This window comes from Vicugna pacos, chromosome 2 (genome assembly GCF_048564905.1).
Source record: "Vicugna pacos chromosome 2, VicPac4, whole genome shotgun sequence".
NCBI lineage: Eukaryota > Metazoa > Chordata > Mammalia > Artiodactyla > Camelidae > Vicugna > Vicugna pacos.
In genome coordinates, this window is record NC_132988.1 from 92,266,255 (window position 1) to 92,288,977 (window position 22,723).

The 22,723-nt window shown below is 48.1% G+C and overlaps 1 protein-coding gene and 1 long non-coding RNA gene across 12 annotated transcripts in view; one reads left to right on the forward strand and one right to left on the reverse strand.

Moving 5' to 3' along the window:
* Window positions 1-22,723, forward strand: part of APBB2 (amyloid beta precursor protein binding family B member 2) — a 348,955-nt gene that overhangs the window by 255,335 nt on the left and 70,897 nt on the right. For 10 of the 11 annotated variants that reach the window (XM_072944835.1, XM_072944814.1, XM_072944831.1 and 7 more), the window contains 2 exons: window positions 19,045-19,191; window positions 21,308-21,435. In XM_072944835.1, the coding sequence (XP_072800936.1) occupies window positions 19,045-19,191; window positions 21,308-21,435 (275 nt within the window). Of the gene's footprint in view, window positions 1-3,730; window positions 3,828-19,044; window positions 19,192-21,307; window positions 21,436-22,723 lie in introns of those variants that run through there. The other variant, XM_072944869.1, reaches the window with a different exon arrangement.
* LOC140700344 (uncharacterized) lies at window positions 1,405-2,731 on the reverse strand. The gene is made up of 2 exons (XR_012078762.1): window positions 1,743-2,731; window positions 1,405-1,629 (listed from the first exon to the last, which is right to left on the reverse strand). It is a non-coding gene; the product is annotated as an uncharacterized lncRNA (long non-coding RNA).

Genomic DNA, 22,723 nt, shown 5'->3' on the forward strand with positions numbered 1-22,723 from the left:
CACACAGTATTATTGTGAGGACATAGTAAGATGCGATAGAAATGCTTTGCTGTACAGCCCTAACTAAACATAATGCCTGATTCTGGTCTTTCAAAAGTTTCTTTAAAATATTCCGATGTACTGGTTCGCAGGAGTCCCATCAGTCGTGATTAGTTACCGGTTTTTGCTGCCGTGTGGATCAAGCCCGCTGCAGGCGGGGTGGGGTGCAGCCCTGTCCCAGAGGTGCCGTCCACCCTCCCCCCCTCTCTCTTATTCAGTAAGTTTGGGAATCATTTCAGCAGCAGCGTATTACAATGTGTCATAGCTCAAGTTAAGCAGCAGTGCTCTTTTCCTAGACTTCAGAAAAAAATTAAAATGGGAAATGTCTGGCAACACACTGGTGGTTAATAAAAATGCAGATAATACCAGCTTATATAAGTTATATGAGGAGTTTTAATCTAATTTTCAGATTTTCAGAAAGCATTAGTGATGATATGAAGAAAGAGTTTTAATCTAATTTTCGGAAAGGAGATAGCGATGGTCTGTGTCAATGTGGCTGAGTTTTTTGGCCTCATGTTATAGACAAAACTGTGAAGCAATTTTTTTGACTGGTTGCAATGTGTGTGCATTTGTGTGTGTGTGAGATTTCTTACTTCACATAGAACATATTACTCTCCCCTTTTTCTGTATTTTAAGGCACGTTTATGTTAAGCCTTCATCAGTTCAGAATTCCTTGGCGGCCCAGCCGGAATGGCAGTGAAGCACTTGAGTTCAGTAAAGCAAGCCTTCTCTTCCTAGGGCTTGCCTACAAGCCCAGGCCAGGCTCAGCCCCAGAGTCTTGGGTAAAAAGATTTGGGCTTCAGCCACCAGGGGCTTTATACTAGCCTTTAAAAAAATAAAAGAAAAAAAAAAACTTATTCCAAAGTTCTGTGTGCATATTATTGGCATTGAAGTTGCCCCCCTTTTACAGGAAATGAGATTCCTCCTTCCTTGGCCACTTCTCCCCAGTGTTTGCAGTGATTTTAAAGATTACAAAGATTGCTCAAAAGTGGGGGATTGCAGCAAATTCTGGCCTCCTGCTGTTAACAGCATTAAAATACTTATTGTCCACAAGATAAAGCTGTTGATAATGTAGCATCTATAAAACATTTTCCTAAAACTCTTTTTTTTAAAAAACTTATTAAAAAGTTAATGTGAGTTGTGGGGGGCGGAATTTGACACAGGAAGCTGAGAAATCTTTGCAGACCCCTCTGGAAGATTTAAGTCTGCTGAGGTGAGCGTGTGCCCGCGCTAACTGTACGCCAGCGGGACGGTGATGTGCGAGGTGGGTGCTGGCCCCGTTTCCACCAGGGGAAGCTGTGTAGAGTTAAGGTAGTGTGGTTTCGCCAGCACTGGGGCACGCCACCTTGTTAATAACTGAAGATATTCTCGAGACAGAAAAATACATTTTATTTTGTGTCCTCTTTCATGTACTTAAATAGGACTGCCATCTTCTTCAAGATGCAAAGACTCTTCCCAAAGCAGTTGGAAAAACGGGATGGTTGAGGGTCTCCTGTATTGTCATGGAATAAGTGTCCCAGAGGTTGCATGCAAAATGCAGAATCGGAACGTAGATACAGAATAAACTTCGTGCCTCTAGTCTGGTCATCTCTGTTGAAAGAGGAAGGTCCCTGGGGACAATTAACTCATCATCCAGATTTTTAAGCTTTGCCCCAGGGGTAAAGAGCCCACAGCCCCCTTGTTTTAGCATCTTTTTTCCTTACAAGTTCATTGTCAGCACTTTCCATTTCTCCTTGTTGTTCCAGAGCCCCCGCCTCTTGCTTGATACTCTGTGTAGAAGGACAACTTCGGGCTGCATTTTCCCCACATTTATTCAAATATTTCACAATAATCTTATTGTTCTCTGAGAAAATTAATCGAGACATCTCTCTTTCTTTACAAATCACAGGATTCATATCGCTTTGGTTAGTTTTGGTGATTTTTCTCAGGATACCTTGCATCTTCTCATTAGAGGAAAAACGAACTAACAGGTGCTAAGCGCTGATGATGTAAGTGGCAGTTACTCAGGCAATGTGGGGGGAGGAGGAGGAAGAAGCACACACGAGGGTCTGTGGCCTCCAGTGGCTACTGGGGGAGGTCGCAAGGGGTAGTGGAAGGGGTACGGTGTTGAGAGTCAGGAGACCCCACGGCTCGCCTGTACCTGCCGCCCACGGGCCAGGAGACCTTGGGCAGATCACTGCCCTCCCGATGGGCTGCATCAGTCAAGCAAAGGCGACAAGCAGAGCTTTGAGTTCAGCTCTGAAAGCAAATCTCAGAAGCTAATGGGGAAAGCGGCATTAATTCAGAGAATAGCAGAGCATGAAAGAGATGAGAAGCTGAGTTTCTCCAGCAGGAGTCCAGGAAGAGGGGAGATAAGTTTCGAAATGTGGCTTCTCCTTGCCCTTGGACCGCAATCTCTGGCCCAGATCGCTAGACCCCATCCCAGGTCTTTTCGGGGGCAGAGTTGCTGTTGTCCTGCAGGCGGCAGTAATGAGCAAGCACTGCTCTGGCTTCGGCCGGGGAGCCTGTCTGCAGGACCCAGGCTGTGTACCCTAAATAATGCAGAGTTCTCCCTCCCTCCCCTGCCCCCTCCCAGCACGAACTCCTCTCCACCCGTGTCTTCAAGTCAGGCCTCCCGCAAGGCTTGCCTCCACTGACTGCTTCCTTCCTTCCTTCCTACCATCTCGAGGCTCTGTGACAGGATCTGATCTGCAGTCGCTTCTCCTCGTGGAATTCTGGGAACCCCTGGCCTTGCAGCGTTCTTGGGCCCCTCCTTCTCCATGGTTCTTTTGTGTGATCACCGGGGTTGATCTTAGAGTAGTTTCCAGGTAACGGAGCTCCTGGGCTCTGTGTTCCCTTGTGTGCGCACACAGGGTAAAACCTGAGTACGTTTGAGACACAGGTGTGTCATCTGCCTGTGATGAGGGGTCACACGGAGGCTCTTTAATCTGTTTGTCTTCAGATGGAGCCAGATACGTCTAATCCTCAGACACCTTGTCATCTCTGGGAGCAGGTTTTTTGCCTTTATTCTAGTCTCCTGAAAATGTCCTCCTAGGGGGAAGGTATAGCTCAGTGGTAGAGTGTGTGCTTAGCATATGCAGGGTCCTTGGTTCAATCCCCAGCACCTCCATTTAAGTAAATAAATAACCTAATTACCTACCCCCAAAATCTAAAAAAAAAATAATAAATACATTTTTAAAAGAATGATACTATTTAAAAAGTCCTCCCTTTTTTAACCTTTTTTTATTGATTTATAATCATTTTACAATGTTGTGTCAAATTCCAGCGTAGAGCACAATTTTTCAGTTATACATGAACACATACATATTCATTGTCACGTTTTTTTCTCTGTGAGCTACCATAATATCTTGTGTATATTTCCCTGTGAAAAGGCCTCCTTTTTAGTATCTCAGTTCTGTGTGCATACATTCCCACCCTGTGAATTCAGTGTATCTAATTTAAAGCCAGTTCCTTAAAACAACTACGTAACATTTTCTTCTTGAATTGCCATAAACATCTTGGAAGAGCGTCTGTTCATACTCACTTCCTCTTTTTGTTACACAGAGAGTCCAGTTGGTTGGGGACCATGTCAGTAAGTGGCGGTGACTAAGGGAACCCCTTTAGGACAGCCTTCCACACCCGCTCCTCCCGCCGCAGGGTAGACGCTCGTTCTTGTCGGCAGCGGCTCGGGACTCAGGTTCTGTGGAGTGAGGCGCTCGGGTTCCCAGGTCCTTGGAGCCCTTGTGCCCTGGGCCCTGTGTCCTGTGTGTGCCGTGCAGACTTCTAGGAGCCACCTTCAGAGCGAGATCGTGAGTACTCCCTCAGGGCTGCTCAGTCAGCAGCCGTGCTGTCAGTTGAGGTCTTCGTAGGTCTTCGCACTTTTTGAGTTCACTGCATCATCTCAGACACTTAAGTTGCAGGGGTTTTTGTTTCGTGGTGAGCAGTACAATAAAACCTTTCTGATAAGCCAGCAGTAGGAACTCCCGTCAGTCCCAGTGATGGTAACGGTAGTAGCTTTTACCAGGCACCAAATAGGCTCAAAGCCCGCTCCACTTGTGTGAGCTCGTTCAACCCTCACAGCTCTCAGATTCTGTGCTCAGGGGTGGAGGTGACTGCAGACCAGGCGCCTGCCTTCGTGTAGTCTGTGTTCCAGTGTGACGAGAGGGAGCACAGCAAAACACGGAAGTGGAATGCATGTAAATCAGGTGAAAATATTTGCTATGGAGAAAAATTAAGTAGGGAAGAGAGCTAGGCAGCGCTCAGAAGGAATACAGGTTTAAATAGTCTTGGAAGGCCTTTTGAGAAGGTGACATTGAGTAAGATATGAGGGAGGGAACTAGGGAGATGAGGAGACAAGCCCAAGGTAAGCCCGTGCCTGGGGGAGGAGGGGTTTGCCTGGGGGCCAGTGACAAGAACCCAGGGCTTCGTGGTTCCTGGTCCCACCTACACCTGACAATACCAGGATCCAGAAAGCTTAAGAGTGACCAAGTCCTGCACCCCTCCATCCTTGCTCTAGGAGGGAGGGCAGGTATAATTGATTCCTGCTATGCTAGTGGGTCTATAAAGTTCTTTAAAAGCACTGCCAACATTGAATTAGCAAATACTGAAATACAGCATTCCTAGCGAACATTCAAGGTTAGATTCCTGCCAGCCTCTGGTCACGTTTCTGTCAGCCTGTTGATAAATAACCTTATTTTATGTGTGTTTCTGTTTAAAGACACCTCATTTGATAGATATTGATTAATATGTATGATTCATTAACCTTGTGCTCACAGCCAGCAGCACAGTGGCTCACACCTGGACAGAGCTTATCTAACACACAGATTTTCTCCGTGAAGCACATCACAGCCTTCTCGTGCTTGGGAACATGAGACAGTAAGCACTTCAGCACTACCCCCGGGCCATTTTAAACAGCAAAATCACCAAGAGAAAGCACAAAGATCCAAAAAGAGAGATGCTAAATAGACGACGGGAGGGACACTTGGCAGCAAGAGAGGTTGCGTGGTCTGTGCAGCCTCAGCTGGGACGTGCACGTCACGCAGCTCAGGTTTTTTTGCCACTCTTTGCATGCCTGTGAGTGAGCACATAAGCGCCACGCGCATTGATCTGCAGGTTGCAGATAAATTTTGGTGAGTAGGTAAATGTGCAGATACGGAATCTGCAAATAATGAGGATCAGCTGTGTTTGCACTTGAACTGCTCAAAGGAACAATTTGTTCAAGACCCAAGTAGCATCATTATTAGTGAGGTCATCTACTGGGCACATGTTAGAAGAGGATCAGATTCTGAATTGCCTCAGGTACAGCCTGTAGAGTATTTGGCTAAGTGTTAAGAATGATACTCTGTTCAGGTTTTGCGTTTTCCATGTTAGGAGTGGAGATTGGATCTGTAACCTCCCGGTCTACCCAGTGTCCCAGCCCCAACTGTCCCCCGGTCCCTGGTCCCCAGCCCCCAGCCCGGAGGGTGCAGCCTGTCTCCTGACCACAGGCGCTCTCTGCTCCTTTCTTTGGATCAGTGTCTCCTCTTAGAGCCCACGGGGCCGCCTTGCTTTCCCCGGCGAGATGAAATCTCCGGCTTTCCGTGCAGCTCTTGGGTATCTATTATGGTTTCACTCTATGCTTACTCTGCAAATAACATTTCTCAACTTTACGACGGCAGAAATATAATCAACAGTGTGAATCGGCCATGTGGACCATACAGCTTGTCTCTCAGTCTTTTCCAAGACGCCCGTGGGGGAAAACTAAAATACCATTCACACTTCCAGGGGGTACGGATGGCTGTTCCCAGCAGTGGAGACATCTGCTGCTTGTCGGCAGGAGCAGACGCGGGATCCCGCCAGCCTAGCTGCCTGGCCTGGATGCGCATGGGCCCTTCCTCAGGCTCTGAGGGTGTGGGCCGGGAAGCGGACGTCTCCTGCCACGGACTCAGCTTTTGCTGGCATTCGAGTTGTCTCCAGCAGCAGAAGTTCCTTCTGTGTAACGTGTTCACTGTCCCACCAGGAGAAGTTTCTGTGGTTACTGTCAGAGCATGATTCTTGGGGATGCTCTGTGCTGACTCTGAGCTCTCCTGGTTCTCGGGCGGCAGCGAGCTGGGGCTGTGATGGGGTGTTTGGCTAGTGCGCTTTGACAGACGCCCTTATTGGACATGTCAGGCATCAGGTTTAAGAAGTGTCTCTTCTGCTCCATCCCTTTGGAAGAGAGCCACCATTTCACCCTATATAAGAAATCATTGTTTATGGAAGCTTTTGAATTTTTGAACAGTTGAACAAAATGCTGAGTTCTGTACTTGTCCGGCATTGCTTAGATGTGTGCAGGAATCGTCCAGATCAGACTCACCGAAGGTCAGCGGGCCTGCTCGGTGTCAGGGAATCCCACCTAATGAGCCGGCCCCCGTAGCACAAGCATCTCAGTGATCTTTAGCTCAGAGTCAGGGTTGGTCTGGAGGGACAGCATGCTAATAAGTCATCTGGACCCCACGGGCACCCAGACAGGCCCGGCTCTGCTGGGGCTCAGCTCCAGGACGGGACTCTCGAGCCCAGAGTGTCAGTCAGGAACCACCTGGAAGCTGAGCTGGAAGGACTGCAGACGTGGAAAGGGCTCAGAATGTTCCTCAGTCTGTGTGTCCCAGGGCCCTTGGATGTGGGCTCCCTTCTACAGGGCTGTGTCAGGACCCCACCTGCTAGTGAAGACATAGTGAGGACGGGGCTCCTGATAAGCTGGTAAGAACTAGACTGGACGCTGGGCAGGGCTTAGCCCTCCAGAAGGACTGGCCCTCTGGTCTTACACTGGAGGCCCCTGGAGGCACATGGTACTTGACCTGAGCGCCCATTACTGGCTAAATGGATGTTTTTGTATGACTTTTATATCACTAGGCATGGCCTAGATCAGGATTTGTTGATAACTTAGAGCTAACATCATAAAACACTGAACACTCATCACATACCATTCTAAGCACATCAGATGTACAGTATCATTCATGGCCCCTGACGTTCCTGAGGACATACATCCTACCATTGTCTCTTTTTTATGGGTTAGAAAGCTGCATCACTCAGGCATTAAGTAGGGAGCTGGGATTCAAACCTGGGTACTTTGGCTTCAGAGTCCAGGCTGTATACGTTTTATGGCAGCAGAAATGTCTGTGCCGGGCTCTGCCAGCGCACTCACCCCCTGAGTCCTCACCGGCACCTGTGGAGTTCTCCCTCCAAGGATGCAGAAACTAAGGACAGTCATGTTGCTGAGGGCACAGCCAGAGAGTGGTGGTCCAGGACTCCTGGTCAGATCTGGTCCTCTCTTGCCACCATACCTCTGTCTGTCTCCAGCTTGAGTGTCCTTTTTTTTTTTTCTTTCTTTCTTTCTTTCTTTCCTTTTTTTTTTTTTTTTGTGGAGGGAGTTAATTAGGTTATTTATTCTTGGAGGAGGTACTGGGGATTGAACCCAGGGCCTTATGCATGTTAAGCATGCGCTCTGCCACTAAGCTATATATACCCTGCCCCAACTCCCCACTAGCTTGAGTGTCTTCATTTGACACGTGCTTATTGGGCACATAGCATGTGCCAGACTGTCTTTCGGGAGTTAGGCGTCCAGAGGTCCACAGGACAGGCCTGTTCTCAAGGCGCCTCCTTTGGATTGAGCTTCCCCATTTATGGAACAGTGGGATCACGACGAGCCAGGGAGCCAGGCGACGCACAGCCGTGTCACTTTGCTGCACTTCATGGAGCTGGTTCCCTCTTCTGTAAAAGCAAGACAACAGTCTGCCTGGAAGACCAAGCCTCAGATCAGGTTCTCGCTGCTGTGTATTGACTGTGACCTTGGGTGGCTCAGCTCAGCGCTCCAGCCCTCCAGTTCTCATACATAAAGTAAACAAGGAGCCCCGGCTTGGTCGGGCGGAGAGAACATGTTGGGCCACGTGCTCTAAATCATGAAGCATTTAGAAAGTGATCTGTCAATGTCAGTGCCGCCCTGCCTTCCCCGTCAGGTCCAGACTCTTAATTCTGTGTACAAATGATACAGCACAGAGTCAGCACTGGAGAAATGGTCACTGCTGGAAGGAGGATGACGATTAGATGCGGAGATGTCTGATGAGGTGTACCTCCGAGGTTATGTTTAGACACGCGCACGTCTCATTTGCTCTGTGACCTATGGAAACGTTGGGCTAAGTCTCTTGGTTGAACCCACCTCTGCCCAGCTTTTCCACTGATAGAAATAGGCCTCATAATGCCAGCCTGGTTCCTGGGCAGGAAGTGACTAATACAGTCAGCTGTGTGTGTGTTAGATCACAGCCCGGAGGCCTGTCTCTCGCACTCCCGATGGATGACTCTCCGAGGGTTCTGCTGTGAAGATGTTGGCGCGGGCTCGCCTCTGTGCTCCGCAGCCTGCTGTGGGCTGGTGGTTAAAGCTGGAGTGGCTCTCCTCCAGAGGACAAATCCTCTTGTTAGCCAACCTGAGCATCTGGCCAGACTTACATTCCTCTCTGTAAATGAATCAATTGGCATGCTAGTGTTTATTTATTTTAAGTGTGTGTAAATCCCTCATCATGTAGTGACAGTTCACCCTACTCAGTAACAGATGAGCAACCGTCACTGTGGGCATTGCCACGGGACACTGGCCTTACTTTAACCGAAGAGAGCCTTTCACATGAGAGAAAGAGCCGGAGCCCCAGAGGCCTCAGCCCCACACTGGGCTGCCCCTGGGCCCCTCCCACAGGGTGTCCCTGAGTCTCACAGCCCCAGGTCTCCCCAGAACGTGGTGGGAACGGTGGTGCTGTGACCTGGACGGATGAGAACACAGGTACCAGGCAGCCGATTACATTTTATTTCCTTTGCCTCCATAGAGACTCCTTACCTCCAAGGATCTGTTACTAGGAGTTGGGGGTTGGGAGGGAGAGGGGAGGGAGGGAGGAAGGGAGAAGGGTGATAGTGCCCCCTGGTGGACAGTGTGCACAAGAGCATCCAGACGACCTCAGGGCTAATTAGTGCCTCACGGTGGGAGCTCCGGGTAGACCTGAGAGGTCTCAGAGCCAGCCTGAAGCAGTAAGTCTAGACCTGAGGGGGGCTTTGGAGTACTCATTTCATGTTCAGGAGGTATTTCCTTCTCCTCAGTGTGTTCCTGCCCTTGAATTCTCTGGGGCTTCTTTAGAGCGGGACCAGGCCTCCTGATGTGGTGTCAGCCTGGTGTGGCAGTTGAGCACTCAGGACTGTGGTGAGGGCGTGCACACATGTGCGTGCAGACAGACCCTCTCTGAGGTCCGGGTGTGGGTGAGCCACACCCCGAGCCCAGCCTTAGAAGAACCCGCACTGTGGCCGCTCCTAGGAGGCAGCATGGCGTGGTGACAGGAATTTGTTAGCACGTAAACTTGGGTTTGAGTGCCAGCTCTATCGTATGCTAGCTGGTTACCTTAAGTTTATACACCACTGCGTTCATCTATTAATAGTGTTAATCTGCTCGGGCTCCCACCACAAAATACCACACAGACTGGGTGGCTTAAACAACAGGAGTTTATTTTCTCCCAGCTCTGAAGGCTAGACGTCCAACATCATGGTGGCAGCAGGTGTGGTTTCTCCCAAAGCCTCTTCTCCTTGGCTTGCAGGTGCCACCTTCTCACGGTGCCCTCACTTGACCTCTTCTCTGTGTGCTCACATTCCTGGCATCTCTTATTCTTTTTATAAGGACACTGGTCCTCCTGGATTAGGCCCACTTTATGACCTCTTTTAACCTTAATTACCTCTTCAAAGGCACTCTGTCCAAAATGCAGTCACATTGGGGGTGAGCACTTCAATATATGAATTCTGAGGGGACACAGTTCAGTCCATAGCAACCACCCTGTGCCTCAGTTTCTTCATCTGTAGAATAGGAATAATAATAATATCTATCTCATATGTTGCCATGTGAATTAAGTTGATTAAATATGTAAAACAAAGTATCTGGCATGTATATGTATATATATACACACATGCATACACACACACACACACACACACGTGTGCACGCACACAAGTCTCTGCCCCTTGTTCCTGGCACAGCGCTCCTAAAACCCATGTAATTTCCTGAGTGGTAAGAGCACTAGGAGCATCTTTTGTTCTGATGATTGGTCTTTGGCCCCCATTCCTGACACAGTTCCTAAATCCTTTGGAATTTCCTGGATGATAGCAGTGTCTTTTGTCCTAAGGGATGACTTGTGGTGGCTCCTGGATGGGAACTGGTCACTGGAAAAAAATCAAGCCATGATTAGAAGCTTGGAATTTTCAGCCTGCCCTCATTCTCCAGGGAGGGAAAAGGGGCTGAAAATGGAGTTTATGGTCGATCATGCCTACGTGATGAAGCCTCCATAGAAACCCCTAAAATACGGGGCTCAGAGAGCTTCCAAGCTGGTGAACACTTGGAGGTGCTGGGAGGGCGGCACACTCGGAGGGAGCTTGGAAGCTCCACACCCTTTCCCACATCCCGTGTCCTCTTCTGTCTGGATGTTCCTGAGTTCTGTCCTTTTATAATAAACCGGTAATCTAGTGAGTGAACTTTCCCTGAGTTTTGTGACCCACTCCAGCAAATTAATCAAACCTGAAGAGGGGTCATGGGAGCCTCCTGTTTATAGCTGGCTGGCAGAAGCGCAGATCACAGCCTGGACTTGCAACTGGCATCTAAAGTGAGGGTGGGGTGGGCAAGCAGCCTTGTGGGTCTGGGTCCTTAACCTGAAAGACTGGACTCTCTCTCCAAGTAGATAGTGCCAGAATTTGAGTTCAATTCTAGCACACCCAGCTGGTGTTGCAGGGAGTTGCTTGGTGTGGGGACCTCCCCCCAGTTTAGTGACTAGGAGTGTCAGAAGTGAAGTTCTGTGCGAGTAGTCAAGGAGACGTGGATTTTTCCCACTCAGTATGTAACGTACACACACACTCGTAGCAAAGCTGTGTGTGACACTCCTGTCCGCCACCTCAGTCTCCCCCACCCCAACCCCTCCTCACCATCACGTTCATAGTGTTAGGATTAAGTATGACGAGCACACTACTCCAGCGTCGGATTTGCCAAAAAAGTTTTACGAAACCTTAAACTTGCCAGGCTTCCTTTAGGAATCTGCTTCCTCTTCTCAGAAATGGGTGGAATGCCTCGCTCACTTGACTGTGAAAATTTAAATGGAGTTAATAGCTAATAAAGAGCCTCTGGCATAGGAGCACAGTAAGTGGAAATGCCCTCTCCCCTCATTCTCGGCCTGAAGTCCCCTCGCTGAAACCCTGGTGAGAATATTGCTTTTAAGAGAATAATAAATACTTAGGCATATGGATGTCAGGATTTCATTGCTGTGCAAAAGTCACATCTTAAATTAAAAGCAAGTTGTGTTGGTGTCATGATTTCAGTGCTGCTCACACATGTATCTTGGAAGTCAAAAGCTAATGCAGTGTATGTACCACCCCCAACCTGAGGGGACAGGCTGAGCCCAGGCTGCAGCCCCACTGCTCTGCCCAGGTGGACTGGCTCATCTACCAAAGAGCTCACTCAGTGAGGAGCAGTGAGGGGATTCTGCTTCCTCTGAATAAGAGTGAGGAAGCAAAGACACCCCGGCAACAGTGAAATATTTAAAGTCCATGTGGAATCAGAGCTCAGTCCACCCCAGTGTGACGGCCCCTGTGTGTGCTTCGCAGCACATCAAACCTCGGTTCCTGTCAATCTCGAAATGATGGCTTTTCTTGATGTGGTGGAGCGGTGAGTCAGCAAGCACTTTTCATAAAGCAGAGGGAACAACTGTGGAGCAGTCATCGCGGGCAGGGGCTGACTTGGGGCCTGACACAGAGCGGGGGAAGCCAAGACGCAGACTTCAGGAGAATCTTTACGTTTTCATTTAAAGATTTAAAGTCCCTGAAGCTTTCAGTCCCAGAAGTCTGCTTGGCTCCACGTTGTGCGTGAGCGAGGACCAAAGGCGCTGCTTCTTAGCTGCCTTCATCTTTTCCCTTCTTATGTTTGATAACTTAGCGTATGCTCTGAGCGTTTCCCAGATGCAGGGAATGTGGCTGGTGTTCCTGCCCTCAGACTTTTGCAGGTTTTCAGAGTGTTTAATAGGGACGGAGCCTGTCATTTACTAGAGACAGAGGTGACCCGGGCTGGGAACCACCCTCCATGAACCGACCAGCCAGCAGTGGGCCAAGCAGGCAGGCAAGGAGGTGGATGTTGTAGATGATATTTCAATTATAGATCAGCCCTTGGTGCCTGGCATGCCAGAAGCACTGCATGGACGTTATTTTACTATCCTCTTTGTAGCAGAAGCTGTCAGCATAGGCTGTTAGCATAGGATGTGTTTTTCCAGTAGGGTGATCTTGTTCTGAAAAATAGGGCAGAGGGAGAGTAAAGTAATTGGCATGAGCGGGTCCAGCACCCCAAAGGGCCAGGTGTCTTGTTTTCTGCCCAAATGCTCACCACATTGCAGACAGTCTGGGGAGAAACATCAGGAACAGCTAAACTGCTCACTGGGGTCAGCGTAGAATGCCGTCTGTGTCCTCCCTGGCTGCCGAGGCCATTGCTGTGCTGAATAATTAATCAGGCTGATTCCTTGCTTCAGCCAGATGGAGGATGGAGAACTGGGTCACGCTCCACTCCAGAGTCCCCAGGTACCTCTCCGGGAGAGCCCACTGAGATGCTGGATTTGGAAAGCATCTCTGTGTTTCAGAGAAAAGCAATAGCAAACGAAACCTAATTTTATTTCAAACTGTGTCCATAACAACAACGATCTATGTGTAATGACCACAGACTCTGATTTGCTAAAGACTTCCCTATTATGGAAGCCACGTCCAAGGAAGATATTTTGAACCTTGAAAAGCCTATGCATTTTTAGAACAGACTCCGAAAGTCATTTGAGGTCAAAGCCCTTTGTTTACTGGCTGCCTTATTTCTTGGCGAAGTCTGGATGGTCAGACAATTGGCCTGTGGGCAGAAATCGGGTCCGTGCTGCCTCTGATGCTTGCAGTACCTGGGAAAGGGGAGGGCAGAGGGCTGTTCCGAATTCTTAGGGCGACATCCCAGGATGTAGGCTATCACATGTGATGTACATACCCTAAATGGTTACATTATTCTGACAACCAGTATGAATTTTTTGCGGGGAAGGAGGGAGGTAATTAGGTGCATGTATTTAATTATGTATTTAAAGTAGGTACTGGGGACCGAACCCAGGACCTCATGCATGCCAAGCATGTGCTCTGCCACTTGCGCTATACCCTCCCTGCCTCTGGCCACCAGGATGAAATTTAAAAACATGCTCTCATGCTCACATGTGGACTGTGCAATTATTCAAAAGGTCCTTCCTCAGCTTCACATACAGCAAGAGTATGTGTCTTTTTTTTCCCACCTGACCCCAAAAGCAAGAGATAAAAAGTCTTCGCAGAGCAGCTCTGCGTAGTGCAGGCCGCAGCAGGATCACCATGCTCTCAGAATTCGGGTGAGACGGGCTCGAATCCCAGCCTCACGTCCCCTGGAAGTCCCCGCTCTTCCCCGAAGTTCTGCCCGCTCCCTGGGCTTAACGTTTGCCTTGTGTTGACTCCCTGTTCCCCACTCTGAGGCCTTGGCCAGTACTTCTCCGATGCCAAGCGCCTCCCCCAGGGAGGAGTGTACCTTCCTCTTTTCACTGCTGACGACTTCAGCCATCCCATTGTAACGGACTCCTGCCGTTACAGAGCATAGAGGGTCACGTAGAGGGACTCGCATTGCATCAAAAACAGATACTGGTTTTCAGAACTGGCTGTTGTATTTCCCTCGTCTTTCTCAGCCCTTCGGGTCTGCCTGCCACTTCAGAGGCTGTGCTTCCCTAGAGGCTGTGCGGCCCTTTCTCCTGCCCCGTTTTCCTTTCGCTGCTTCTGCTCGCCCCTGAACTCCCTGTCGGTTCTTACGGAGAGCCATTTAACCACCTTCCCCATCCACTGCTCAGAAAAGAACTGTGGTATCAGCTAGTCAGCTTTTCCCCTTAATTGATGTCTTGATGAGTGAGTTCTCCCGTATCCAAACTCCTGAGGATTCTTTTAAAGTATTTCATATTCCCAGAGCCTTTGGAAAGCTTTGGATCCTCTTTCCATACTATGCAAATACATGCATAATTTTGGATATATTTTCAGGATATTTAGAACCTCCTAAAGCCTATCCATGGATCTCCAAGGTCCGTGGACTCTTAGGTGGGCTGATAAGAAGGACGCAGCCTGAAGACTGAGCATCCGTCCTCACCAGGCCCCAGGGCCTCTCCTCACCCCCAGCCACCCATGATGTTTGATCATTAGCTGCAGAAACAAAACAGGATTGACTGGCTGACTGTTGGTGGTGTTCCCCAATCCTGACGCTTATGACAGAGATCAGAGACCTTGCGAAAATAGTAGCCACCTTTTCCTGGCTGTCCCCCAGGTCAGTGACTTGAAAACCTGGGCCCTAAATCAGTGTGCTCTTGCTCCCCTTGCCCACATCCCACTATGCCTCGCTCATGGTTCATGTCAGTGGAGCTGTGTGACCTCTGGTGTCACAGACAAATGAATACGCCCTTCCAGCTTTTTGAAATACTACTCAGAGCTGAGCGTTTGGACTGTCTGGTACATTGCTGTGCCTCCAGTACCTGGCATATAGCGGGTGTCGGTAAATCTTTGTTAAATGAATGAACCCATCCATCCTACAAAGCTCAGCTCAGTGCCACATTCTTCAGGAAGCTGTCCATAGCTCCCTTTCTCCGAGTTAAAAGACTGCTCCTTCCTGGAGCCACTAGCACATCTGTGTGCCTCTGTGTCCCCTTATTTCTTGTTGCCGTGTCATAGATTCCCGCTTTGTGTCTTCTCCGTGTCAGGCTCATTTCTGTCTCCAGGAACAAATAGGTGCTCAATAAATGTTGACATGAATACACAGGTGTTATTGTGCTGCAGGGTAAGTAGGTTTAAATGGTAAGCAAGTCTATAAATGCATGTTCAGCAGGGTTACATTTATAGTGCTAGACCAAATTGTAGCTTTTCTCTGTGACCTTTCTTAGTTTCTTAATATCTATAGTTTAGTGTTGCCATAAATTCTCGTGTCATTTCCTTTTTGTCCTCATCCCTCAGTAGTTACACAGAGCACTGGCCGTGTCTGGGCACCTAAATGCCCGAGATAACTCATGGCGGCAAACTCTGCCCGGTTAATCCTCACAGCACGTGACAGATTGTTGTGAGACAGATATTTTTAATGTCCATATTTTACAGATGGGGAAACTGAGGCACAGAGACGTTAACTAACTTGCCCTGGATCACAAATAGTAAGTGGCAGTCCTGGGATTTGAACCCAGATTTTCCTTTCAGGACCCATCGTAGGAATAGCATGACTTTGAGTAAGGAAGGGGTCATTCTGTCTACAGCAGTGGTCCCCAAGGTGTGGTCCCCGGGCCTGCAGTTTCAGCCATCACCTGGGAGACTGTTAGGCATGCAAATTTGGAGGCCCTGCCCAGACCTGCTAAATCAGAAACTATGGGAATGGTGTCCACTTTTCTGTGTTTTAACAAAGCCCTCTGGGTGTTTTAGCTTTGTCTGAGATCCATTAAACTAGAGAAATCTTTAAAATCCACACACAGAAAAAAGTTAAAATTTATCAAAATAGCATAATAAATGTTTATTGAGTTATTACTTGCCAGGCGCTGTGCTAAACGCTTTAACCTGCGTCATCTCACTTAGTCCCAACGACAGTGCTATGAAGTGCAGGGTAAGATCGTTATTCCCATTTTACAGATGAAGAAACGGACCCTTAGAGACCTACAGTGACTTCCCCAAAGTCCTAAGCTAGTAGGTAGCGAACTCGTGATTTGAATTGAAATCCATCTGATGCACAGTCCATACCCTGAACCATTTGTTACTCATTTTTGCACTTTCGGAAAAGAGCTATTGAAGAATAAGCATCAATCAAAGTGTAAATGTTGACTTTTTTTTTCCAAAACTGGAAAAAAAAATTTTAAAAGGCAGATTGATTAAATCTTTGATTACATATTTTCATTGAATACTTTGAGTTCTCCCGTTCTCTGGCGTGAGTGTTTATTCCCAGAGCTGTTCCGCTTGGTGTTATTTCCCCAATTTAAGGAAAAGTAATGGTGGTCATAAACCTTCCTGGCCACACGGGGGCAGCACCAAATAGCACAGGTTACTCTATGCCACTTGATTCTTTGACAGAAAATGGATCTCACTCTTGGTCAAGCTCGATTCTGCCCCCACCTCCCCTACCGCCTTCATACACCTGTTTCCTCTTTCTTTGGCCACAGGGACTGGTGGTGAAGCTTTTCAGATCAGAAACTAAATTACAGCAGCAGAATTACATACGGAAATTTGCGTAAATTCATTATATCGGGAGGGCTCTTGTTTCCTTTTTATCAGCATGAGGAAACAGTACACTTAATGTGCTGTCGTGGAGTTAGCCATTGGCATTTCTCAGCCGACAGAAATACCACTGATTTTACTGAGCTTGTTTAGATTGAAACCCAGGTGCTCTTGGACTCAAGGGACGAAAAGCAACCAGTATTCTTTTTCACCTTCCTTATTGTTAATAAATTCATTTAGTATTTACAGGCTGTAGGGTTCTGTGGTAGGCAGTTAGAGAAAGTGGGGAGATGTGTCCCTGGCTTCTAGTTTTAGGGCTTAGGACCACCCCACAGTAATACTGGTGTCTTTGGGCTCACCCACCCCCCAGGGTCACCAGGATGCCATACTGACAGCAGCTTCTGCTGATCCTGAACCCACCTGGTTCCACCTGGTTTCCACCTGGGCATTTCTCAGTATCCCATCCAAGCCTTGGTTTCCATGCCAGAAATTATTATGCAAACGAGGACACTTTTGAGAGTAAAAGGAGCTGCTTTTGATACTTTTGCCAGAACAGCAAACACGAACCAGAACCATCCGATGGACAATTGGAACACGGGGTCACGCTAATGACAAGTCTCCTTTCGTTCCCCCCTTTGACGACTCCCCGTTAAGATGTACATGGCACCGTATTTGTTGGCTCTTTCACGTGGCAAGTGTTCATTGAGTGTTTTCTAGGTGCTAGGTTCTCTACTTGTGTTATATTGTTTTTTCCTCATGAGAACCCTCTGAGGTAACTGTCACTGTTATTTCCATTTTTGCAAATTAAAAAAAAAATTAAGACTTTGTTAGTTACTTGGCCAAGATCACAGTACCTGTAAGTCAGGGCTAAGATTTTAATTTAGGCTGTCCCTGCTCTTGGGCTGCATACACTCAAACTGTATTGACATCACTGGCTGTGTTCTTGAGCCTGTGTCGTGGGCCTGGCCCCATTGGATGCTGTCCCCCCAGGGAGGTAACAGACGTATGGTAGGGTCGTTAAGAGAGGTCAGACCCAGAGGTCAGACTGCTTGGTTTGAATCCTGGGTCCACTACTTATCAACCTTGTGCTTCACTCACTTTCCTTATCTATAAAATGGGTACGGTAACTTAGTATTGAGCTCTCAGGATTGAGGTGAGAAGTAAATGAATTCATACCTTTGGACATTTGAACAATGCCTTCTTGGCTGTATCAGGTGGTACAGATGTGCTGTGATTATTTTCTGCTTTCCAGAGGGGTCAGGATAGAATAAATGTTGTCAAATAAAGGGAGTTTGCTGGTATGGAGGAAAACCTCCACATATTTAGTGGAGGTGGAAAAGTTGAATTTTCCCATTATAAGAAGGGTAACACGATCAAAATTGCAGGTCAAGGTAGGTTGTGGCATGGTGATTTTACCCACTAGGGACTATGCTGGGAACCAGCAAGGAAGGGAGATTCCTTAGCTGCACGGTGCCCCCTGGAGGGAGCAGAAAATGAGTGCTTCTGGGCGGAGGCCTGTGCGGTTGTGCTGTGCTGTGCTGTGCTGTGCACCGGTGGCATTTCTGACATGTCCCCCCGGAGGAGCAGTTTGGTCACAGGGCTAAGGGAGCAGAACTGCAGAGGGGGCAGCCGTTGTACCTGTGGACATCCTCTTCCCTTTGAGCAGCTTCTCTGCAGCAGATGCACACGTGCAGTTGAAATGTGAGGGTGTCTCCCAGGACCTTTCCCCGGGACGCAGGGTCCTGCCTAGCTTCTGCAGTTGCTGCAGGGATGACCCTCTCTTCATGGCGTATTTGTTTGTAAAGGGCATCATGTGCCCGTCGGCGCACGGGAGCTGCTCCGCTCCAGGCGGTTACCCAGGTTCTGTTGTCCCCCACAAGGATGGAAGGATCCACGTTCTGTTAGCATAACTAGGTCGTCTTTGGTATTTTGGTAGTCCCCCCCCCCCCCCGGGAAAGTGTGATTAGCAATTCAGGAAGGAGGCACCTAGTCTGGGTGTGGGGGTTGAGATGGTGAAGGTTGAATTAGGTTGAATGTGGTCACTTTGGGACCGTTTGCTGCATTTCTTCACTTTTTATGAAGTTCACTTTTGGAAACTTTAGAAGATGCTATTTGAGACCCAGCCTCCTGGCTCCACAGAAGTGTGGCACCTTGTCTGCCTCTCCTGTCCTGGGGAAGGTGATCTCTTCAATTGATATGCAGCCTTGGGGAGGCCCCGGACTGCAGGTTGCAATGAGAGACCCCACTTCCAGGCACCTGGCAGCCCTGGCGATTAACAGCTAGGCAGATGTGGTTGCCAGATCGCCCTCTCATGTCCCATGAATTTCTTTGTACAATTTTGGATTTTTTCACTTGTTACAATATGCATATGGTACTTAATTTTTTTTGAAAAAATGAATACTTGAACTTTTAAGAGGAGGATAAGGAGCATGATCTCAAATCAGTATCTCTCAATGACAAAAGAATGAATGGAACGTGTGCGCTAAGGTATCTCACAGGTTGGTCCACTCTGCAGGCTTTTCAGGATTTGGTGCTAATGGTGCCAAGACCAATTCTCATGAAAGCACATTTTTAATAGCAAAAAATAGCCACAATTTCATTTTCCAACAATCGAGGGCTAGTTACTAAATTAGATGATTGGACATTTTGTAGTAATTGAGGGCACAGTCAGCACACTTTGTAGAGGGTTTTAGTGTAAGTTGACCGGTGGCCAATGACTAACCTCCTGCTCTCTGACTTTTCTCCTAGTGTTTTGCTGTGCGCTCTCTGGGTTGGGTGGAGATGGCAGAGGAGGACCTCGCCCCTGGCAAGAGTAGTGTTGCCGTCAACAACTGCATCAGGCAGCTTTCGTACTGCAAAAATGACATCCGGGACACAGTCGGCATCTGGGGAGAGGTAAGTAACAGGTGGAAATAATTCACGGCAGACTGTTCACAGAGTTCCGTGAGACGTGGTACTGGGGGCACTGAAGGTGTGTGTGGGGTGCACTTTCCCGTGAAGGCAGGCAGTATAGGCGCAGAGCACCTGTGATGACCTGTGGTCCCGGGGAGGACGGGGCCCTGGGAAAGGGTATTTCTCAGTGTCTCAGTGACAGAGTCTGCCCTGGTATCCCATGTCGGAGCCAGCCGACAATCGATCAGGTCCAGAAACCTGTGCTGCAGGACTGAGAAAAGGAAAGACGTAACAAAGAGACAGCAAGACAAGAAAAGTTGGGGTTGAGAGGGTCTCACTCTAGCCCGCAAGACGCTAGGTCAAGAGTGGACCTCGAGTTTATTTCAGGTGGTTCTTTTATATGATTTTAACCCATTAGCTCATACATTCCTGCACGTAGGCAATAAAGCCTAACCTCGTGACTCGTATACATTCAACTCAGGTGATACATTCAACTCAGGTGATTGTTCTCTAAAAGGATCACTGATTTGTGTGCCAATTGTATCTCTCCCTCCGAAGGTCTTTTGTGACTTAATAGCTCAGGATGTTTTCCTCAGGCATTAGCGCACCTGGTGCATTCTTTAGTAAAAGAGGTGGCGGGACAGAGATTGTTCTAACTCAATTGACCTTTGAGCCGGGCGCCCCTCACTGTGGGAGTTTAGGCCCAACCTTTGTGCTCGGCCGCCTCAATCTCAGAGCCTGGCGCCCTGCACTTTGGGGTTTTACGCCCAAGTTTTGTGCTCGGCAGCCCTCCGTCACGAGCGGCTCCCCGCAATCCCAAGTCCCCAGGGAGCCATGGACGGACTTTGGGCCCAGAAACCCCATAGGCCTCCATGCAGAGTTGGGTCTGCCAGTCTCCAGAAGCTGCCTTCTGGGAGGAAGACCCATGCCTCCCCCTTTCTTCTTTATTTACAGTCTGAAAATCCATGTTGTTCCTGAGTTATGGAACTGATAACTATATAGTCTTTCTCACTGAGAACAAAGTAATTCCACTTTGAAATGTTAGTTGAGATCGTTTCAGAAAGGAAAGTAATGAGTAAAAGTTCCAAATTTGCTATAAGAATCACATGAAATCAGCAGGCAAGACTTTACAGTGGTCAGCCAGGAGTTGCTGAGTGCTCATGGGAAAACGGAAGGGGCGCATATGGGAAGACATGAGCGTGCTAAATCAACACAGCAGAAGCCACAATGCATTTTCACTCAGGGAGACTCCACACTCAGCCAACCGTTCTCACTTCAGATCACCAGCTGGAAGCTGTCACTGGTTCTGTCCAATAACATGAAGTTTGTCGGTGGAGTTAACTGATGAACATGGCCCCTCTTGTCTTTGTGAAGACCAGTTGTGGTTTGTGAGCTGAATCAATCCTAAGGAAATGCACCACCCAGCTCAGTGAGGGGGCACTTGACCTTGCTATGGTCATACCCTACCAAGCAAGTTTAATGTATCAGGTGATGTCAGTCAAAACAAAGACTTTCAGAGTCTGTTAGCCAGGAAAACAGCTGCCTGGCAAAGGGGTGGGGTCATCAGGTGAGAGTTGCATTGGAGGCCACACCCCAGTGAGTCTGAGATGCCGTAAAGTCATGTGAACATTAGCTGTTGTAGTACTGAGAAGTGTCACAAAGCCAAAAAGAGACAGACATTGTGAGCCTGGGAAGGCCGTGCAAGGTCTGCCTGGTAGGTCTGGCCAGAGCGGAAGTAGGGAGAGAGGGGTTATGAGAGGATGACAGATTTGGAGTTAGTAAGAGACCAGATTCTCCAGGGAACCCGCCATTAGCCTTTTTCCTTAGAGTTAAGATTCAAAGTGTAAATAATTAAAAATAAGAGCCCGCTAGAAAGCAGGCTAGGGACACATTTCAGAGGCTCTGGGGAAGGAGAGAGAAATTGAGCACTGAGGGGAAGATGAAAGCTTTATGAGTATTTTAATCAGGAGGGGCTGTTGTTCTCTTAGGAAAACAAGTTACAGACCCCAGGGGTGGCTTTTAATGGTTGAAATGACGTCCCGGTATAGCCAGGAATATCCTGAGGATGAGGACATGTAGCTTTGTGAAGGAGGTAACCTGTCTTCTCGTCGCACCCCAGGGGAAGGACATGTACCTGGTCCTGGAGAACGACATGCTGAGCCTGGTGGACCCCATGGACCGCAGCGTGCTCCACGCACAGCCCATTGTGAGCATCCGTGTGTGGGGCGTGGGCCGCGACAACGGCCGGTGAGTGCCCCAGGCTGGCGCCGTCCTGTGTCACGTCATCAGGTTTGCCCCCAGGTGTGGCCTCGCTGCTACTGCAGCCATTGAATATGAACCTTGACAGTACACTCTCTGCAGAAACGTAAAAAATTAAAGCACATCTCTGTCCCCTGCCTCATAAACCCTCCAAGCTACTTCCGTGCCTGGTTTCTGTACCTCAGACCTTTTGTCAGCTCTGGATCCTGCCGCTGGTTCTGCATCTTTTCTCTCCCTGCTCATCCTCATTCACCTGAGTTCCCAATCACCCAAGTTCCCTGAACTCCCACCTTTCTTTTTTTCCCCCTCTTCTCTGCAGTCTGTTTTAAAGTTGAGTCTCAGCCATTTCAGATGCCCTGGTGTTGATATTTTCTTCGTAGAGGGCCAGTTGGAAGGGAGAGGTTGCACAGCCTTTAATCACAAGCTTTAGATCATGATGCTCGGGAACTTCTGGGGTTTGAAGTTGACTGAAGCTTTTTAACATTTGAAATGTCTAGTCATACCAAAATTCCATTCAAGTGTGTGTTTTTCTGAAATTCTACAGAACATTTATTTCCAGCAAATGCTTCTTACTTAGATGTGTTGTGAATTTTTTTGTTCTCCAGAATGACTGGAAACAAGGAAGTTCTGAGTTTTAAGTACATATTCTAACTAATAAAGTGGTAGTTATCACAGACATCATACTCAGGTACCATTATTAAATAATTGGGCTACATGAAATGCATTTAACTCTTGAATTATAGTTAATCTTTAGCAATTCTCAAGGTACCAAGGATCTCCTAGAATTTAGGGGCGAGCTATAGCATTATTTATTGCTTTGTTGAAAATGCACAAGAGCACTGCAGAAGCTGGTGAAAATCTCAGATGACAGAGAGATGGCTCTCCTGGGCGTTCTGGTTTATTGGGTTGTGTGGTCCTCCAGGGAGCTCTGCTTTAGCTTCCCAAGGCTGAGCAGTAGCACATTTGACAGTCTTTTGATTCAGTTCCAAGTCCTAAGCCTGAAAGGAAAATGGTTAAGCATTCATCAAAGAACAAGCATGTTTGCTGTGACCACACGTGAGAAATGTCTGCAAAAGAGAGAGCTGAAGTGTCCTCTGATGGTTGATTGGATAAACCTTCCTGGGAGCACAGTTGTGTCTTTGAGCTTCTGTAACAGTGATGAACAGTGACAGCTGGACCAGGTGCTTTGGGGGGAATGGGTGGGTCAATTATTCGTACACACCTGTCACTCACTTGAAGTTGATACGTTGGCATGAATTGATTAATTTTATGAGGA